This window comes from Hoplias malabaricus, chromosome 17 (genome assembly GCF_029633855.1).
Source record: "Hoplias malabaricus isolate fHopMal1 chromosome 17, fHopMal1.hap1, whole genome shotgun sequence".
In the NCBI taxonomy this organism is placed as follows: Eukaryota; Metazoa; Chordata; class Actinopteri; order Characiformes; family Erythrinidae; genus Hoplias; species Hoplias malabaricus.
The window spans coordinates 6,514,376-6,528,705 of record NC_089816.1 but is presented as its reverse complement, the minus strand read 5'-3'; the positions used below and the strand labels follow the sequence as shown (position 1 = coordinate 6,528,705).

Sequence of the window (14,330 nt, the reverse complement as noted above, 5' to 3'; positions counted from 1 at the left end):
ATTTATTTTTTTTCTTCCCCCTCTGTCCACTCACCGGTAATGCCCCCTTGTTAGAGGGATTCAGGCTGTTATGATCTGGTGTTGTATTTATAAAGCTGATGTAAATCAAAACTCCAGTGGCATGGCCCTGCTAAAATAAGAGTGCTATGATGTCTGAGAAAGGCCAGAGGGGGAGAGATGATCAGGAGAAAGAGGTAATCTCATTCAGCACTACTGTTTGGAGACTCCTAACAGAGAAACAGCTCCATATGACTCCTAACTGCTAGAGCTGGAACTGTTGAACCTGGGCATTGCATATTAATGCACGAAACTTGAGTGGGATAGGATGCTGAACGTTGTAGTCCCTCTAAACCGGTTGTCTCTTACAGTTGATAGGGGGAAGGTGAAGACGACATCTCGAAGCCAGCATCAGGGCCAGACAAGCAGCCATCCGGACCTGGTGCCACCAGAGACCAAGCCACGAGGCGTGGAATACTTCAAGGCTCTGTGTGAGAAGAAAAACCAGACAATCCAGTTGATGAAAACTAGCTTCAAAGCCAACAATCGCAGATTTGAGGCAATTGCTGTGGTCATACAAAATCTTTGTGCCGAGGTAATTTTTATTATTATTTTCCCTTTTCCTGCCCATGTTCTTTATTTATTATCATACATGCTCATAGTGAGCTCAATTTTCTGATTTGCTATCATTCAGAGATACTAAATATTTGATTATTTTGGACAGCGATTTGTGTATTTGGCTATATCATTTAGAGCCAGGGTACTTGTTTTGCTTTGGGAGTATGAAGTGTGGGTTCATGCAGAGAGTGTGTGCACGCATGCGCACCATATGTTGGCAGTGGTAAGAGTGCACTCCCCTGCTCTGTTTGTTGTGGTGTTGCCCTCACATGGTTCGGTAATCCGCTTTCATAAGTAGGTTCACGCCTTCCTATTGACATTGACTTCCTATTAACTGCATCTAAAGTAAGGTTGTACATGTATGGCCGATTAAGAGTGAATGTGTCCCTTTTTTTCCCTTCTAAACTTTGTGAACGTCAGCGACCACAGTCCATTTATATAATTCATTGAATAAAATCAAAAAGCTTGCATAAGAAGCACAAAGGTAAATAAGTGAAGTATCCAAGGTTCAAGAAATGTATTATAGAGAAAGTAGAACTCTTAACAACCATGCTGGAGCTCTACAAGACATGTAGCCTTTTTGTTATGTCTTTTCAGCACCTAGTGTAAGCAATGTTTCAATCAATGGCTGTATATACCCCAGGCGTGTGTGTGTGTATGTGTATATATATATATATATGTGTGTGTGTGTATATATAAAATGTATATGTATATAGGGTATATTTAGTGCTGAGAGGGCTACTTTTGACCTGGGGCCAGTTATAGACTGTCTTTGATAATACACTCATATAAATGCTCATCCCTAAGCAAAGCACAGTACAGTGAATGTAATAAGTCACCATTATCCAGTGTATTGCATAGTTTGCATGAACCAAGCATTTGAATTAGTAATTGTCCTGAAATAATTTAATGATACCTAATACAAATGCCCATATTTATTGATATGTTGCATATGCTTGCATTGAGACATGGGGATCAATTATTAGTTCACAGATTGAGGAACAGAGAAACTGTAGAATTAGTATGGATTATTTAAGGTATTACATTTCTCAGCATATGTTTCTACTGTATATTTACAGCTGGCATGTTGTATAGATTCCATCATGCCTTATTTAGTTTAAACCTTGGTCATTTGTCCTTTAGGATCATTTGTCCTCCCCACACAAACATTATCGTTCATTTTTGCTGTTGCCAGGTAAAATGAGAGTTGTTAGTTTAATATGATTCTTTGGTGCAGGAACGCAGTGTGCTCCAGTGAAATCATTCATTAGCTTAAGAATAGTGGGCTGGGCCTTGCCATGTCTGTGTGAGAATGTACAGCTGCTGACTCGATATGGTTACAGGCAGAGCCAGGCATTTAGAAAGGTGGAGTGGGCTGGTTCTTATCACTTGTCTGAAAAGAGTTGTCAACACTTAGCCTGTAGCCATAATTTTACTATGAGAATGTGCAAGGTAATTTTGTTTAGTCGTTTCATTTGCTTTGACCGTCTTTTAATGCATTGCATGCAGTGGTGTCCTTTTTCAGGCTGAATAACTGTCCATATTGATTTTGTTTCCTTGAGGTTTTTAATGCATTCTATCAAATTATCTTGTTACAGTAAGGAAAACTATCTCTAGGGCTTCAGAGTAAGACAATATGAAATACAACCCCTAGCAAACATTATGGAATCACTATATTTAGAGGTTATTTGCCCAGCTGTGTTACTTTGTAGCAAGTCACAAAGATGACACAAAGCAAATTTTGTTTAATAGATTAACATTCTGGCTTGTGAAACATAACTATGAAATCAACTGAATAGCTATACCAGCAGAAAATCCAAACAAAAAACCTGCAGTAACACCTAAAAAGAAAATAAACGGTACTGTGAAGTCTTAGGCTCCTAAGATGAGAATTATATGGCCTCTCAGTCAGCGTGGTGCTTGTATAAAGTTATATATAATCACAGTAAATACAAAAAATAATATAAAACAAGAAATATAAGATCTATTTTATTCTATAAAATTGTAGCTGTGAGTGGTTTTGTTCAGATTTTTTTGTTTTTAGCAAATAAACACATTGCTCAGATAAATAGCTTTTTTATTATTATTTCCTCTCTTCTATGCTTTGCCTGTTGTGGCAGTCTGAATGTGCAGCAATAAATACCCTGCCCATGTGCAGTGTAGTCTCCTCCCTCCAATGCTCCTGTACTAGAGAGGTTACGGTAAGTCCCTGCCACTGAGAGGCGAGTGGTTGGAGGAGACCACGGCCAATGGAACGGGTTTATCCAGGCATCCCTCTGATGTAAAGCGAAAAAGCAGTTGTGTGGGGAGGTGGTGGTGGTGGTTCCTCCACCTGGGCTGCTGTCCCCTGGACTCAGCAGTGCTGCAGAGGACTGCCAGAAGATGGGCTGCTCCAGCAGCAAACAGTGCCTTAATGTTCCCTGCGCAGGATCTAGGGTAAAAAATATTCAGCTTCTCCTCTGGGATCAGGGGTAAGATAAGACATGTTATATCTGTGGATGCTGGCACACGGTGTGCTGTCTGTTTGGTTTTTAATTATTAATCTTGGGCTATATGGTTTGAGAGTTTATAAGTGACTCATCATGTAGCACTTGGCAATTGCAGGCACATTGTCTTTTCGTACATATCTGCAAATTCATGTATCAGTTTGAATCTTGTGGATGCATGTGTCAACGGGGATTTTATTGGTCAGTTTTTGAAAAGCGTTATACTGAAGCGTATACTGAAAAGTGTTTTTTGGGTTTCCTCTGCGTCCTTTTGCGAGGCTTACAGGAGCACTGCAGCTGTGGTGCTGGCTGTCATCCATATTATCAAAAAAAAAAAGTGAAAACCAAGTGGTGGGTGTGTAAGTGATTTGAAGACTGATTACACCTCTCTGCATCATTCTTTACCCAGTTGCATGAGGAAAGGAATTACGTTCTGTTGCTTCTCATTCTACTTAACCTGAAGCTGTCCCCTGTTCAGGGAAATGAAGAAGTCTGTATGCTTTAGGATACTTTATTTAAAAGACAAATGCAAACAGTAATTGCTTCAGCACCACAACATAACTAATGTTATGTTGTTAAAAGCAGCATTTTTTAATTTTTTTGGTCACAAGATCACCTGAACAGAGGCTCAGGGAAAAAAAATGATGTATTTAAGTATTGTGTAAGGTCCTGATGGGAGTTTTCCTTCTCTCTGTAGAATGAAGAATCTGTAAAACGGCGCCAGGAGCTTTCATCGGAACTACTAAAACTGCGAGAAGAACTGGGTGAGTGCAGAAGCTGTATGTTGTAGCTCTCATGACAAAACCTTAAACTAGAAGAAGACAGTCTTATCAATTTGAATAAAATGACAGTTTACTTTTTGGATGTACAGTGTGACTCACAAGTGTTAAAATGATTTTTAAAATATATATATATAATTTATCAGTAAATTTGTCTACTACAATACCGTTTGTCTTTTTAGTGGTACATAGTTTCTAGTATTTGTAAACAGAAAGGGGGGGGGAACAGCAAAACTGCCTTTAGGGCATGGCTTAAATAAACTGGTTACTTGTCACAAGTGGCAGTAATCAATGAGTAGGACAGTGGGTGTGCTGTTTCTCCACAAAAACATTCTGAATGACCTGGCTTCCCCTCCTGCTCTGTAATTTGACAGTGGGGTTTTTCTCGGTTAAATTTCACCCACCCACCACTACACATGAACTAGCCAGTGAACCATGAGTGATTTTAGGGCAGGGAAGGGGGAAGTGCTATCTGTTTTACTGCCCTGTAATATGGCAGGGCAAAGTCACTGGCGCTTGAGGGGGATTTCAGAAACGCGCATTTTCCCACACGACTTTACCTCTAGACACCTTTGGGGTAGGCCTCTGTCTTGGCATGCAGAAGCACCCCAGGGTCCGGGCCCTCCATGTCTATAGGGACAGTTATTATGATTAAGTTGAAGTACTAGAGGAAGGAGGTATTTTGGGTTCAGTCCATACATGTACATCCCTAGATTCTCAATTATGTATTTCAGTTACAGAAACTTTGAAATGTGTTGTCTTTCAGAGACTTGGATGTATTTATGATTGATTCCCAAAATCTGTTCCCTAAGCCTTTGTTTTGTGGTCTTGATTTTAGTACACTGGAGCTCAGACTATCCTAGTTTTCAGGCATTATATATTCTGTCTTTGCCATTATAGCTGGCTCTGGTAATACTGCGCATGATTTTTTGTAATCTTTGCCATTTATAATCACATCGTCACAGCCTGTTAGCACATTCCAGTATTTTAGAAAAGCCCAATGCCTTCCCTTTGCCCAAATGTTGGGCCTACTCTATTGGAGAGTGGTACCAATACAAGCTGTAAATATTGATTTACACTTGCTATTAATGACTGTCATGAGAGTCTCTGTGCAGTGATGTCACTGAAGCTTGCTCATTGGTGCATAAGGCATTTTGTTTTGGCTCCTCTCCAGGCTGGCGATATAAATGCTTAGTCTTATTAAATTGCACTAATGTAGATTGCTTGTTGCGGTGTCTGGAAAATCAGTCTAGTCTTGTCTGATTGAAGCCTTTTATCTGGGAATACTGATAATAGCTGGTGAGGTATCCCTTGTCTATGCCATATTTTACAGTTTACTGTAATTATATGCAATTAATATCTTAGACATGCATAGATGCATAGCAGTTTCATTCGTTCTGTAGAAATGAGTATAATTAAATGGTTTATTTGTGGACAACCAAGTTGGCAATATTGCAATACCATTGAACTGCCTTGAAAATTGGCTTGGACCTTGAACATCACTACTGTGTTGTCCTTGGTATGAACAACCCAAAAATGATTTCTGTAGATTTATTATTATTATTATTGCTCCAATTATGATCTTACAGCTGTGGCTTTTTATGATATCCAAGTAAAACTGTGCCTTCCTGGTCCTGTTGTTCAATGACAAGCAGACCCCTACTGTCTCTGTTGCTTTTCCATTTGCTCACGTTATTTAGATTATTTATAGGCAGTGCATCTGAGCTCTGCACCATAAATTTCCTGTAATAGAATTACACTGCAGATTTATGAAACGCATGCAGCCATTAGTGACTTGTCTGGCTTGTCTGCTGTCTCTGGCACTGCAGATGTCATACTTGTTTGTGTACATTAGGGATAGGTTATAGTGCAGATATTTTACACTTTGGCCGGTTATTTTGATTTCATTCTCACTAGCATTAACATGGTTTGGTTATTTGTATAGGGTGTGACTGTTTGCCTGAAGAGTTAATAGACTGCTTTGTGCTATAGCCACAAATAAATTGACCCCAAGCTCCTCCTTTTGACTATTGATTAGAAACAGATGAGGGTCAGTGACTCATTTTACTGATGGTAAAAGCCATGACCTGCACTGTAGGTTTACAGATATTTATGAAACCCGTTTGTGTAGTAATTTATATGCAATCCCAGGAGTGAAAATTGGGAGTCATGTATTTTTAAATCTTTTTTTACGGGTTTGGATTTGAGGTGTTTTTAAGTTGTTTCTGGTTGTCTATGAAAGAGATCAGGATTCAAGCTCAGCACAGGGAAGCATCTGTTTGAATTAATTTAGGCTACTGTACTGTTGGCATATCTGTTAGTATTGATATTGCTAGTATTGATAAACATTAATAATGTAGCCAAGGATAACTGTTCTACAACCCCAGTTAAACTGAAACTGTACAGTGGGCATGCATTTGGATATTTACAAGAGTAGCCTGCTGCTGCGATGTGGTTGTTTGACCACTTTATACACACTGTAGAACACAGCAGCTGCAGCTGTGATTCCACCAGATATATTACTGTGTTCAAACTGCAGCAGCAGTGTGTTCCTAGTCCTTTGGGAGTCAGTTAAGGAGCAACTGTTTCCAATAATAAGAGAAGCTGCTTAGAAATTGAGAACATATCCAATCCTGTGCTGATCTTGAGTGTTGGTTTTCACACATGAACTCATACTGTTGTGAACTAACATACTTTGATCTATCAGAACACTCTCGATAGTTGTAACACGACATTTACTCTCATTTAAGAGTTGCAGCTTAACTTGTCACACTGCTAGTTATTTCATAACTGTGTTGACAACTGTGTATCCAAGGAGAGTGCTTTTCTTATGAATCATACTTCGGTTGTTGGCAGCACCTTATGTCAATGCAGCAAATGTTTGTTCATATAATAGCTTGTCTTTGAAGCTGCCACTGTTTTAAACTGGCGCCTCAATCACAAACACCAGTTCAGGCAAGATTCCGATGTTAACAAAGTCGTTGAATAAAATGAAGGCAGAAAATTGTTCCAGTACAATCTAATGCTCAACTCAAGGGCAAATGTGGACCGCAAGAGCTTAAAAGATCTGATTGACTGCAATCTAGTGGCCGTCGCTTCACGGGTAACATTATCAGCATGAATTGTGGGAAATTAAGTTTATGGTCAATGCACGCTTTTAGACTTAATTATTAATTATTCCGCTACTAATTCTAAAGCGTACATTGACCTTAAACTAATTTCCCACAATGCCAATTGTTGCCCGCCAAGTTACGGCATTCCACCACTAGATTGCCGTGTATCCTCTTCGAAATATTTATTTATTTATTTATTTTTTTTCCATAAAAGTGGAATTAAGAAATAGCTACAAATACTAATCCCAAAATGTCCAGGAAAAGAAAAACGATTGCAGCAGAATATGTTCACGAGAGCTATGGCCCAAAACAACGCAGCTGTGAAAGCTAGCTTTATTGTAGCTGAAGAAATCGCTCGCACGTCTAAGTCTTTTTCACGGGGTGCATTTCTGAAGCAGTGTGTGCTGAAGGTCTGTGAGCAGGTGTGTCCCGACCGGATACAGACATTTAAAAATGTCAGGACCGAATTAAGGAACTCGCAGGAAACCTGGCAACACAGCTGGCCGTAGAGACGCGTAACTAACCCGACAAGTTAACAGGATTTGTTGTTGACAGAGCAACAAGCAAATATATTTTTAGATATATGCAAATATTTATAAGTTGAACAAGTAATAAATTCAGAGTTATTTAACATTAAAGAGTACTTTTAGTCTACATTACATTTGATTACATTTACGCTGTCTTACAGTTACACCTGGCCCTTTGAGGGCAACCATTATGCTGATGTGGCCCTCTGTGAAAATGAGTTTGACACCCCTGATCTAATGTTTGATTTGTTAGATTTACTGCGGTTATATTACATCATGAAACACACTGTCAGTTTTTTTGAAATCTGAAACAGCCTATCACACTGAACAACTTGGATCATCTCATAAACATTTTATAGGACCTGTACAAACCTGATAATTAAAGGTGATATGGCAAAAGCATGCCACAATCATACAAGGTTGTGATACAATAGATATATATTAAAATTCAAAAATGACATTTTTATGAAACTGAGTAGTTATTGTTGCTCAGTGTTTAAGTAAATCTTAAGTTAGGGTGGTTATAGTACTTTAATGCATTATGCATGTTTAGGTTTCTTTTATTAATTAGCACCCACACTATTATAAGACACCAATACTCTGGCATAATATATTATAATTATTAAATTTTATTGTATGCCTCACTCAAAGAATTCAGTAACATTTACCTTTGACATGTAACACATGATTGTTTTCCCACAGTGACCTCAGTGCAGTCATGTGAACGTTTAGAGCAAGAGAAGGAGGAGGTACGCTTAGCTTTCGATGGAGTCCTGCAGAAAGTGCAGGAGCAACATCGCTCCGACCTGGCTGACCTGGAGGAACGTCTGAAAACTTTCTATTCAGCAGAATGGGAGAAGGTCCATCAGACATACCAAGAAGAGGCAGAGAAGTACAAAGCCCAGATGAAGCAGCAAGTGAGCGTGAAGCATGATTTTTATTTAATATCAATCTGAATTCTCACACGATGTTCTTTTGTAGAAAATTCTTTGTGACAATGGCTAATGGCGGTCCTGCAAATCTAGGCTTGCCTAGTTTCCTTGTCCTTATTTCATTTGATGTCCAATTTACTTATGTCTTTCTTTAGATTTGCTGGTCTTTAGTGACTTTAATTTTCTTGTGTTTTCAGTCTTACACATTGTTTTGTGTACCAGTTCTGTTCAACCTTCAAACACTTGGCAGAATGCCTCAGACTGTTTTTCTCTGTGTAGCTTGAGGAGTTGGTAGCCAAGCATGAGGGTCTGAAGAAAGAATTAGAAGCTAGTCATAAAGCGAAGATGGAGAGCCTTAAAAATTACTATGAAAAATCTTTTGAAGGTGAGTCAAATATTTTCTCTCCCTCCAAGACGTTATCTAACTGCTCAGTTTGAAAAGTCTAAAATGCCTTAAAGCAGCATCACAAGATTTTATAAATATAAATGATCTTTTTATGGATTTACTTTCTTTCAGAGCTCAGAAAATCTCATGCGCAAGACATGACCTCTCTCGAAAAAACACTAAAAGATTCAGAAGCAATGTTATCTGTAAGCCAAATTACATGTTGTTGTTTTTTTTAGATAAAAACAGAGCTAGCATAATTTCCTGTATTACAAATAATACAGGAACTAAAGGTGCTAACTACTTTTCATATTGGTATTTTGTATCTCCATCAGAATCAAATTGAGGAACTTGCATCTGAGAATAACTTGCTCAGCGAGAAGCTGAAAGCTGAGGAGGACAAAAGGAAAGAATTGGCAGATAAATGTCAGGTACTTTTTTATTTTTTATTTTTTATTTTTTTTTATTTATTTTTTATTCTACCTCCAACTCTAACATGCTGTTTTGTCTGTTATCAGCTAGACAAGAATAGTGCTCACTGATAGCAAAGTTTAAACACTTTTCTCACCATTTAGGGCCTAACTATTTTCAAGGAGTGGCAGTTTAATATTAGGCAGGCCTCTCTGAAGAGTGCTAAGTGGGTTCTGACATTGATAGCATTTAAAGTGGCCACAAAAGGATTTAGATAAGGAATCCTCCACTAAAACTGGCCACCACAATCTGTAATAGGGATGTCATTTTTATTTTAATTGACTAAATTGTTTATTTGAAAAGGTATAAATACACAATGCATAAAATAATAACATTGCATTTCAGTGAAATGTACCTAGTTAATAAACCCAGTACATTGCTTTCACAATGCCTGTCTGTATCTACTCAACACCTTGTGCCAATTGGTATGTCCCTTTTGAATATGTGCTGGAGACCAAGAAGTATCTCTGAATGTGCTAAAATACTCTGATCTTGTACACTAACTCTTTGAGTCTTCTAGAAGGACTCCCACACACTCTACCTGGAGCAAGAATTGGAAAGTCTGAAAGTGGTGCTGGATATTAAGAACAAACAGATTCACCAACAAGACAAGAAACTAATGCAAATGGATAAAGTGGTGGGTTTGACTCCTTTTGGTCATTGGTTTCTTCAGCTTACCCTTATATCAGATTAATAAGGCATTCCATTTTTACTTTCATAACAGATATTTCAGACATTTCTTAAGGTATTTTTCCTATACATATTAATTAATTGTGTTGCAATTTCAGAGTGTGACATGTCTTGTGAGATCCCATAATATCCGCATTATGTGGTGTTTAATTATGATAATGTGTGAAGTGCTGAAAAACACTTTTTTATTTTTATCCCCCCCCCCCCCCCCCCAATGGGGGTGGAAAAGTGAAACATCCAAGAAGTAACCTGACATACTTACGAAAAGATCTACAGTTTAAAGCATAATTTAATCCAAGTATTGACTTTTTAATAATGTATTTATTTGTTTTTTATTTATTCCAGTTGGAGAAAAATGTGAAGCTTGATGAATGTTTTAAGAAAGTTCAGCAAGAAAATGAGGACCTAAAAGCCAGGATGGACAAACATGCGGCCTTATCAAGGTATTATCTTACTCATTCATATATGCTCCTATTTTTTGTGTATTTACACACACATCACACATTGACCACTGTGTTAGACACTTTTGGACCCATTGGTTTATATACACTGTTCAAAAAAATAAAGGCAACACGTAAACAACACAATGTAACTCCAAGTCAATCAAACTTGTATGAAATCAGCCTGTCCATTTAGGGGCAACACTGATTGTGAATCAATTTCATGTGCTTTTGTGCAAGTGGAACAGACAACGGGTCGAAATGAGAGGCAAGTGTCTAGGTCAGGGGTCGGCGACCCGCGGCAACCTCTTTGATCCCTCTGATGCGGCTCAGGTTTGAAAATGAGTATTTAAATAAAATTATATTTTATTTTGGTTCGTTCATTTTCAAAATGTAATTCTATGAAGATTATGGCGATCTTGTATCATCTAAAATATTTAAATTTTTAAAATATTTTGTCGCTCTTAAAACACGTCACAACTTCCAACGTGCGACACCCGCCAGTGTGCGGTTTCTTGAACTTTTTGACTGCTGACTGTATGGCGCCAGTAAAAGGATGACGGCACGCAGAGAGAGGACAGCATTTTTGTTTGCTGCCAGTGGATAATTTAAGTTTGGCGTTTTTTTGTTTTTTTTTTTCCCCCCATTACTACAAGGACTCAAATAGACATTGAGTATTTTACTTAACTGTCAACACAACGTCTTTTTTTTCAGAGTTAAAAATGTTTTGTTGCGTGCAGAAATGTGATTTAATTTTTCTGCAGTCGTTAATTAATTTCATAAATGTAACAGTGTAGTTTGTTTATACACAGCACGAAGGCAAAAAACCCTGTTATGCGCAGTGTTATTTCATGTAAAATTTCAAAAGGATTTTATGGCTCCCAGTGTTTTCTTTACTGTGTGAAATGGTTCCAAATGGCTCCTTGAGTGGTAAAGGTTGTCGACGACCGGTCTGTGTAGTTGCTCAGGTAGTGCAGCTCATCCAGGATGGCACATCAGTGCAAGCTGTGGCAAGACGTTTTGCAGTGTCTGTCAGCACAGTGTCCAGAGCATGGAGGACATACCAGGAGACGTGGAGGGGGCTGTAGGAGGGCTACAACCAGCAGCAAGACTGGCACTGTTCCTCCTTACACAAAGGAGGAGGTAGCAAAGCCCTTCAAATGACCTCCAGCAGGTGTGTGTGTGTGTGTGTGTGTGTGTGTGTGTGTGTGTGTGTGTGTGTGTGTGTGTGTGTGTGTGTGTGTGTGTGTGTGTGTGTGTGTGTGTGTGTGTGTGTGTGTGTGTGTGTGTGTGTGTGTGTGTGTGTGTGTGTGTGTGTGTGTGTGTGTGTGTGTGTGTGTGTGTGTGTGTGTGTGTGTGTGTGTGTGTGTGTGTGTGTGTGTGTGTGTGTGTGTGTGTGTGTGTGTGTGTGTGTGTGTGTGTGTGTGTGTGTGTGTGTGTGTGTGTGTGTGTGTGTGTGTGTGTGTGTGTGTGTGTGTGTGTGTGTGTGTGTGTGTGTGTGTGTGTGTGTGTGTGTGTGTGTGTGTGAACTTTATAGCCCTCAACATTGTGTGAGGACCCATCATACTCCTGTGATTAAATATAGTCACTTTGTCTCGAGTACATCGGAAACCTGTTCTCATTTGACGCTGTCCATCGACATTAGCAATGCAACCCGAATCTGTTACACAAGGACAGAGCCAGGAGTATAGAAGTGGTGTTATCCATGTCAGAGATGAATGAACAGTCCAGACAGTTAATGTCTGTTGGGGTCAAGCATCAGTTCCTATGGCATGGACCAAATATCAGAATTACTGGTATTTTAGAGACTCGTACTCCCATCAGAGCATTGCCTTTTCCTAAAAACCACTATGCATGGTTATTTTAGCAAGAATAGGCCTCATTCTGCAGTGTCTATGACATTTTGAAAATGGAGTGAATAAAGTGCAGCTGTGTGGCCTTTGTATTAAGTGTGTGTAGATGCAAGGTGTAGCATAAAACTGTCAAATCAGTGTAATGCCTTGTCTCTTGGTTTTTCTGGCCTTGAACAACCAGAAAACCTTTGTCAGTTTTTGTCTCATTTCACTCAGTGCTTTTCCATTTGTACTAGTGAAAACTGATTATAAGCTACTTCTACTTTTTTGTCAGGCAACTCTCCACAGAGCAGGCCGTACTGCAGGAATCTCTTCAAAAGGAGACCAAAGTCAACAAGCGTCTCTCTATGGAAAACGAGGAGTTGATCTGGAAGCTGCAGAACGGAGACCTGAGCAGCCCCCGCAAAACCTCCCCATCGTCCCCGTCCATCACTCTCCAAAGCCCTCGCAATTCTGGCCTCTTCTCCACAAGCCCCCCTATTTCACCCAGATAACACTGTGCCTCAGCTTCCTGGAAGCAGCTTCTCAAAGACGTCCTCCTCTATACTGAAAAGCTATATTAGCTGTTTGGGTCTGGGACATCTCACCTGAAGGACATTAATCCAAAACGGATCTACTCTAAAGGCTTTTTCACACTGAGTACGTTGGTTTTCCACATGTAAAAAAAGATGCGATTTTTAAAACAGTGGAACCTTTGCACCGTGTCCAAGGTGTGGTGGGTTTTTTTTGTTTTTGTTTTTGTTTTCCCCCCATGTGTTCTGAAATTATGGGAAGAATTTTCCGAAGGTCATTGTGGGGGTATGAGGCTCCGCTTCTGCATCTTGCTCCTTGCATTAAAATGGATTATATATTTTTTAACCTCCATGTTTTATTTGTCAGCGTTTGGGTTATGTTTTAAGTGTTTGTTCTGCTGTTCAACCACCACAATCCTGCTCATTTGTTTGGGCTGTAACCATGACAACGGCGCTCAGAATATTTGGCCTGATTTTTAACGCACAAACTAGAACGAGTTCCATTTCAGCGTCGGACTCTGAAGGACGCGGTTAATGTGCGTTTGTTTTCAAAACTTTTTTCGTGTGTAAAAATCTGACTTGGTGTGAAAAGACCTTCAGGTGAATATTGTACAGACGAATGATAAATACTGAAGAAAATATTGCACAGAAGCACTTAACCAATGAGGCCACCTTTTTTAACTTTCTTTCATGTCTGATATCGGAAGAAAAGAAATCTCAGGGCTTGTACACCATTTTTCACTCTTTCTCAGAACCTGTTTTTGTTTTAATTTCAGATTTTTTTTTTTTCTGTCACTGGATTGTTCTAAATCTTGCATTATTTAGGAATGCACATTATATGCTGTCTTTTTAAACAAGTTACAAAATGCTTTTGTTGAAGTTTTCAGTTTATAAACAGAGGGATAATGTGCCATCAGCAATAAAAAAAACAAAACAAAACAAAGGCCTTCCGTGATTTAAGAAGTGTTACCGATAGCAGCTTTGAAATGTACGTAGGTAAAACTGCTTTACCATAGTCTCAAAAGCCTAGTACCAAATTGGTGATAGAAAGTGTTAGAACGAGAAGAAACTCGTTTTTGAAAAGCAAGATGGAGAAATCTAACGTAAAAAAAACACATCTGAGCTCGTCATAGTATTCAGACACGTATGTGTATGTAATGAGCCTGAAGGAGAAATTACAGTTGGTTTTTACTCAAAGTAGAGCCAGTAATTCAAGTGTTTTGAGTGTTAATTCAAACGTTAAGGTTTCTAAGCTTTACAAAATCTCATTACTGACTGCCTCTAATGTAAATCTGCCAGTATAATAACTTCATTTAAATATGTATACGGGTTTAGGATCTTATTCAGCCCAGAAGAAAGAGGCGGGTTACTTTACCCCACCTCCAGCCCATATGACCTATATGACCATGGGACCAAGAGAAGTCTTTGTGCATGTTTCAGTGGCCTCAGGAGCACCCCTCACTGTCTGAAACCTCCTACTGCAGCTTTAAGGTCTGAGTATTTCAAATGTGTTTTAAAAGTTGGGTT

General features: G+C 39.0%; 1 protein-coding gene across 4 annotated transcripts in view; it reads left to right on the top strand.

The window, feature by feature from the left end:
• mtus1a (microtubule associated tumor suppressor 1a) overlaps window positions 1–14,318 on the top strand; it is a 38,625-nt gene extending 24,307 nt beyond the window's left edge. For 2 of the 4 annotated variants that reach the window (XM_066649033.1, XM_066649036.1), the window contains 9 exons: window positions 369–592; window positions 3,799–3,865; window positions 8,223–8,437; window positions 8,732–8,837; window positions 8,970–9,043; window positions 9,173–9,268; window positions 9,832–9,945; window positions 10,344–10,441; window positions 12,566–14,318. In XM_066649033.1, coding sequence (XP_066505130.1) covers window positions 369–592; window positions 3,799–3,865; window positions 8,223–8,437; window positions 8,732–8,837; window positions 8,970–9,043; window positions 9,173–9,268; window positions 9,832–9,945; window positions 10,344–10,441; window positions 12,566–12,785 — 1,214 coding nt within the window. In that variant the 3' untranslated portion in view covers window positions 12,786–14,318. Of the gene's footprint in view, window positions 1–368; window positions 593–3,798; window positions 3,866–8,222; window positions 8,438–8,731; window positions 8,838–8,969; window positions 9,044–9,172; window positions 9,269–9,828; window positions 9,946–10,343; window positions 10,442–12,565 lie in introns of all 4 variants that reach the window. The other 2 variants (XM_066649032.1, XM_066649035.1) reach the window with 1 other exon arrangement.
• Window positions 14,319–14,330: the final 12 nt, after the last annotated feature.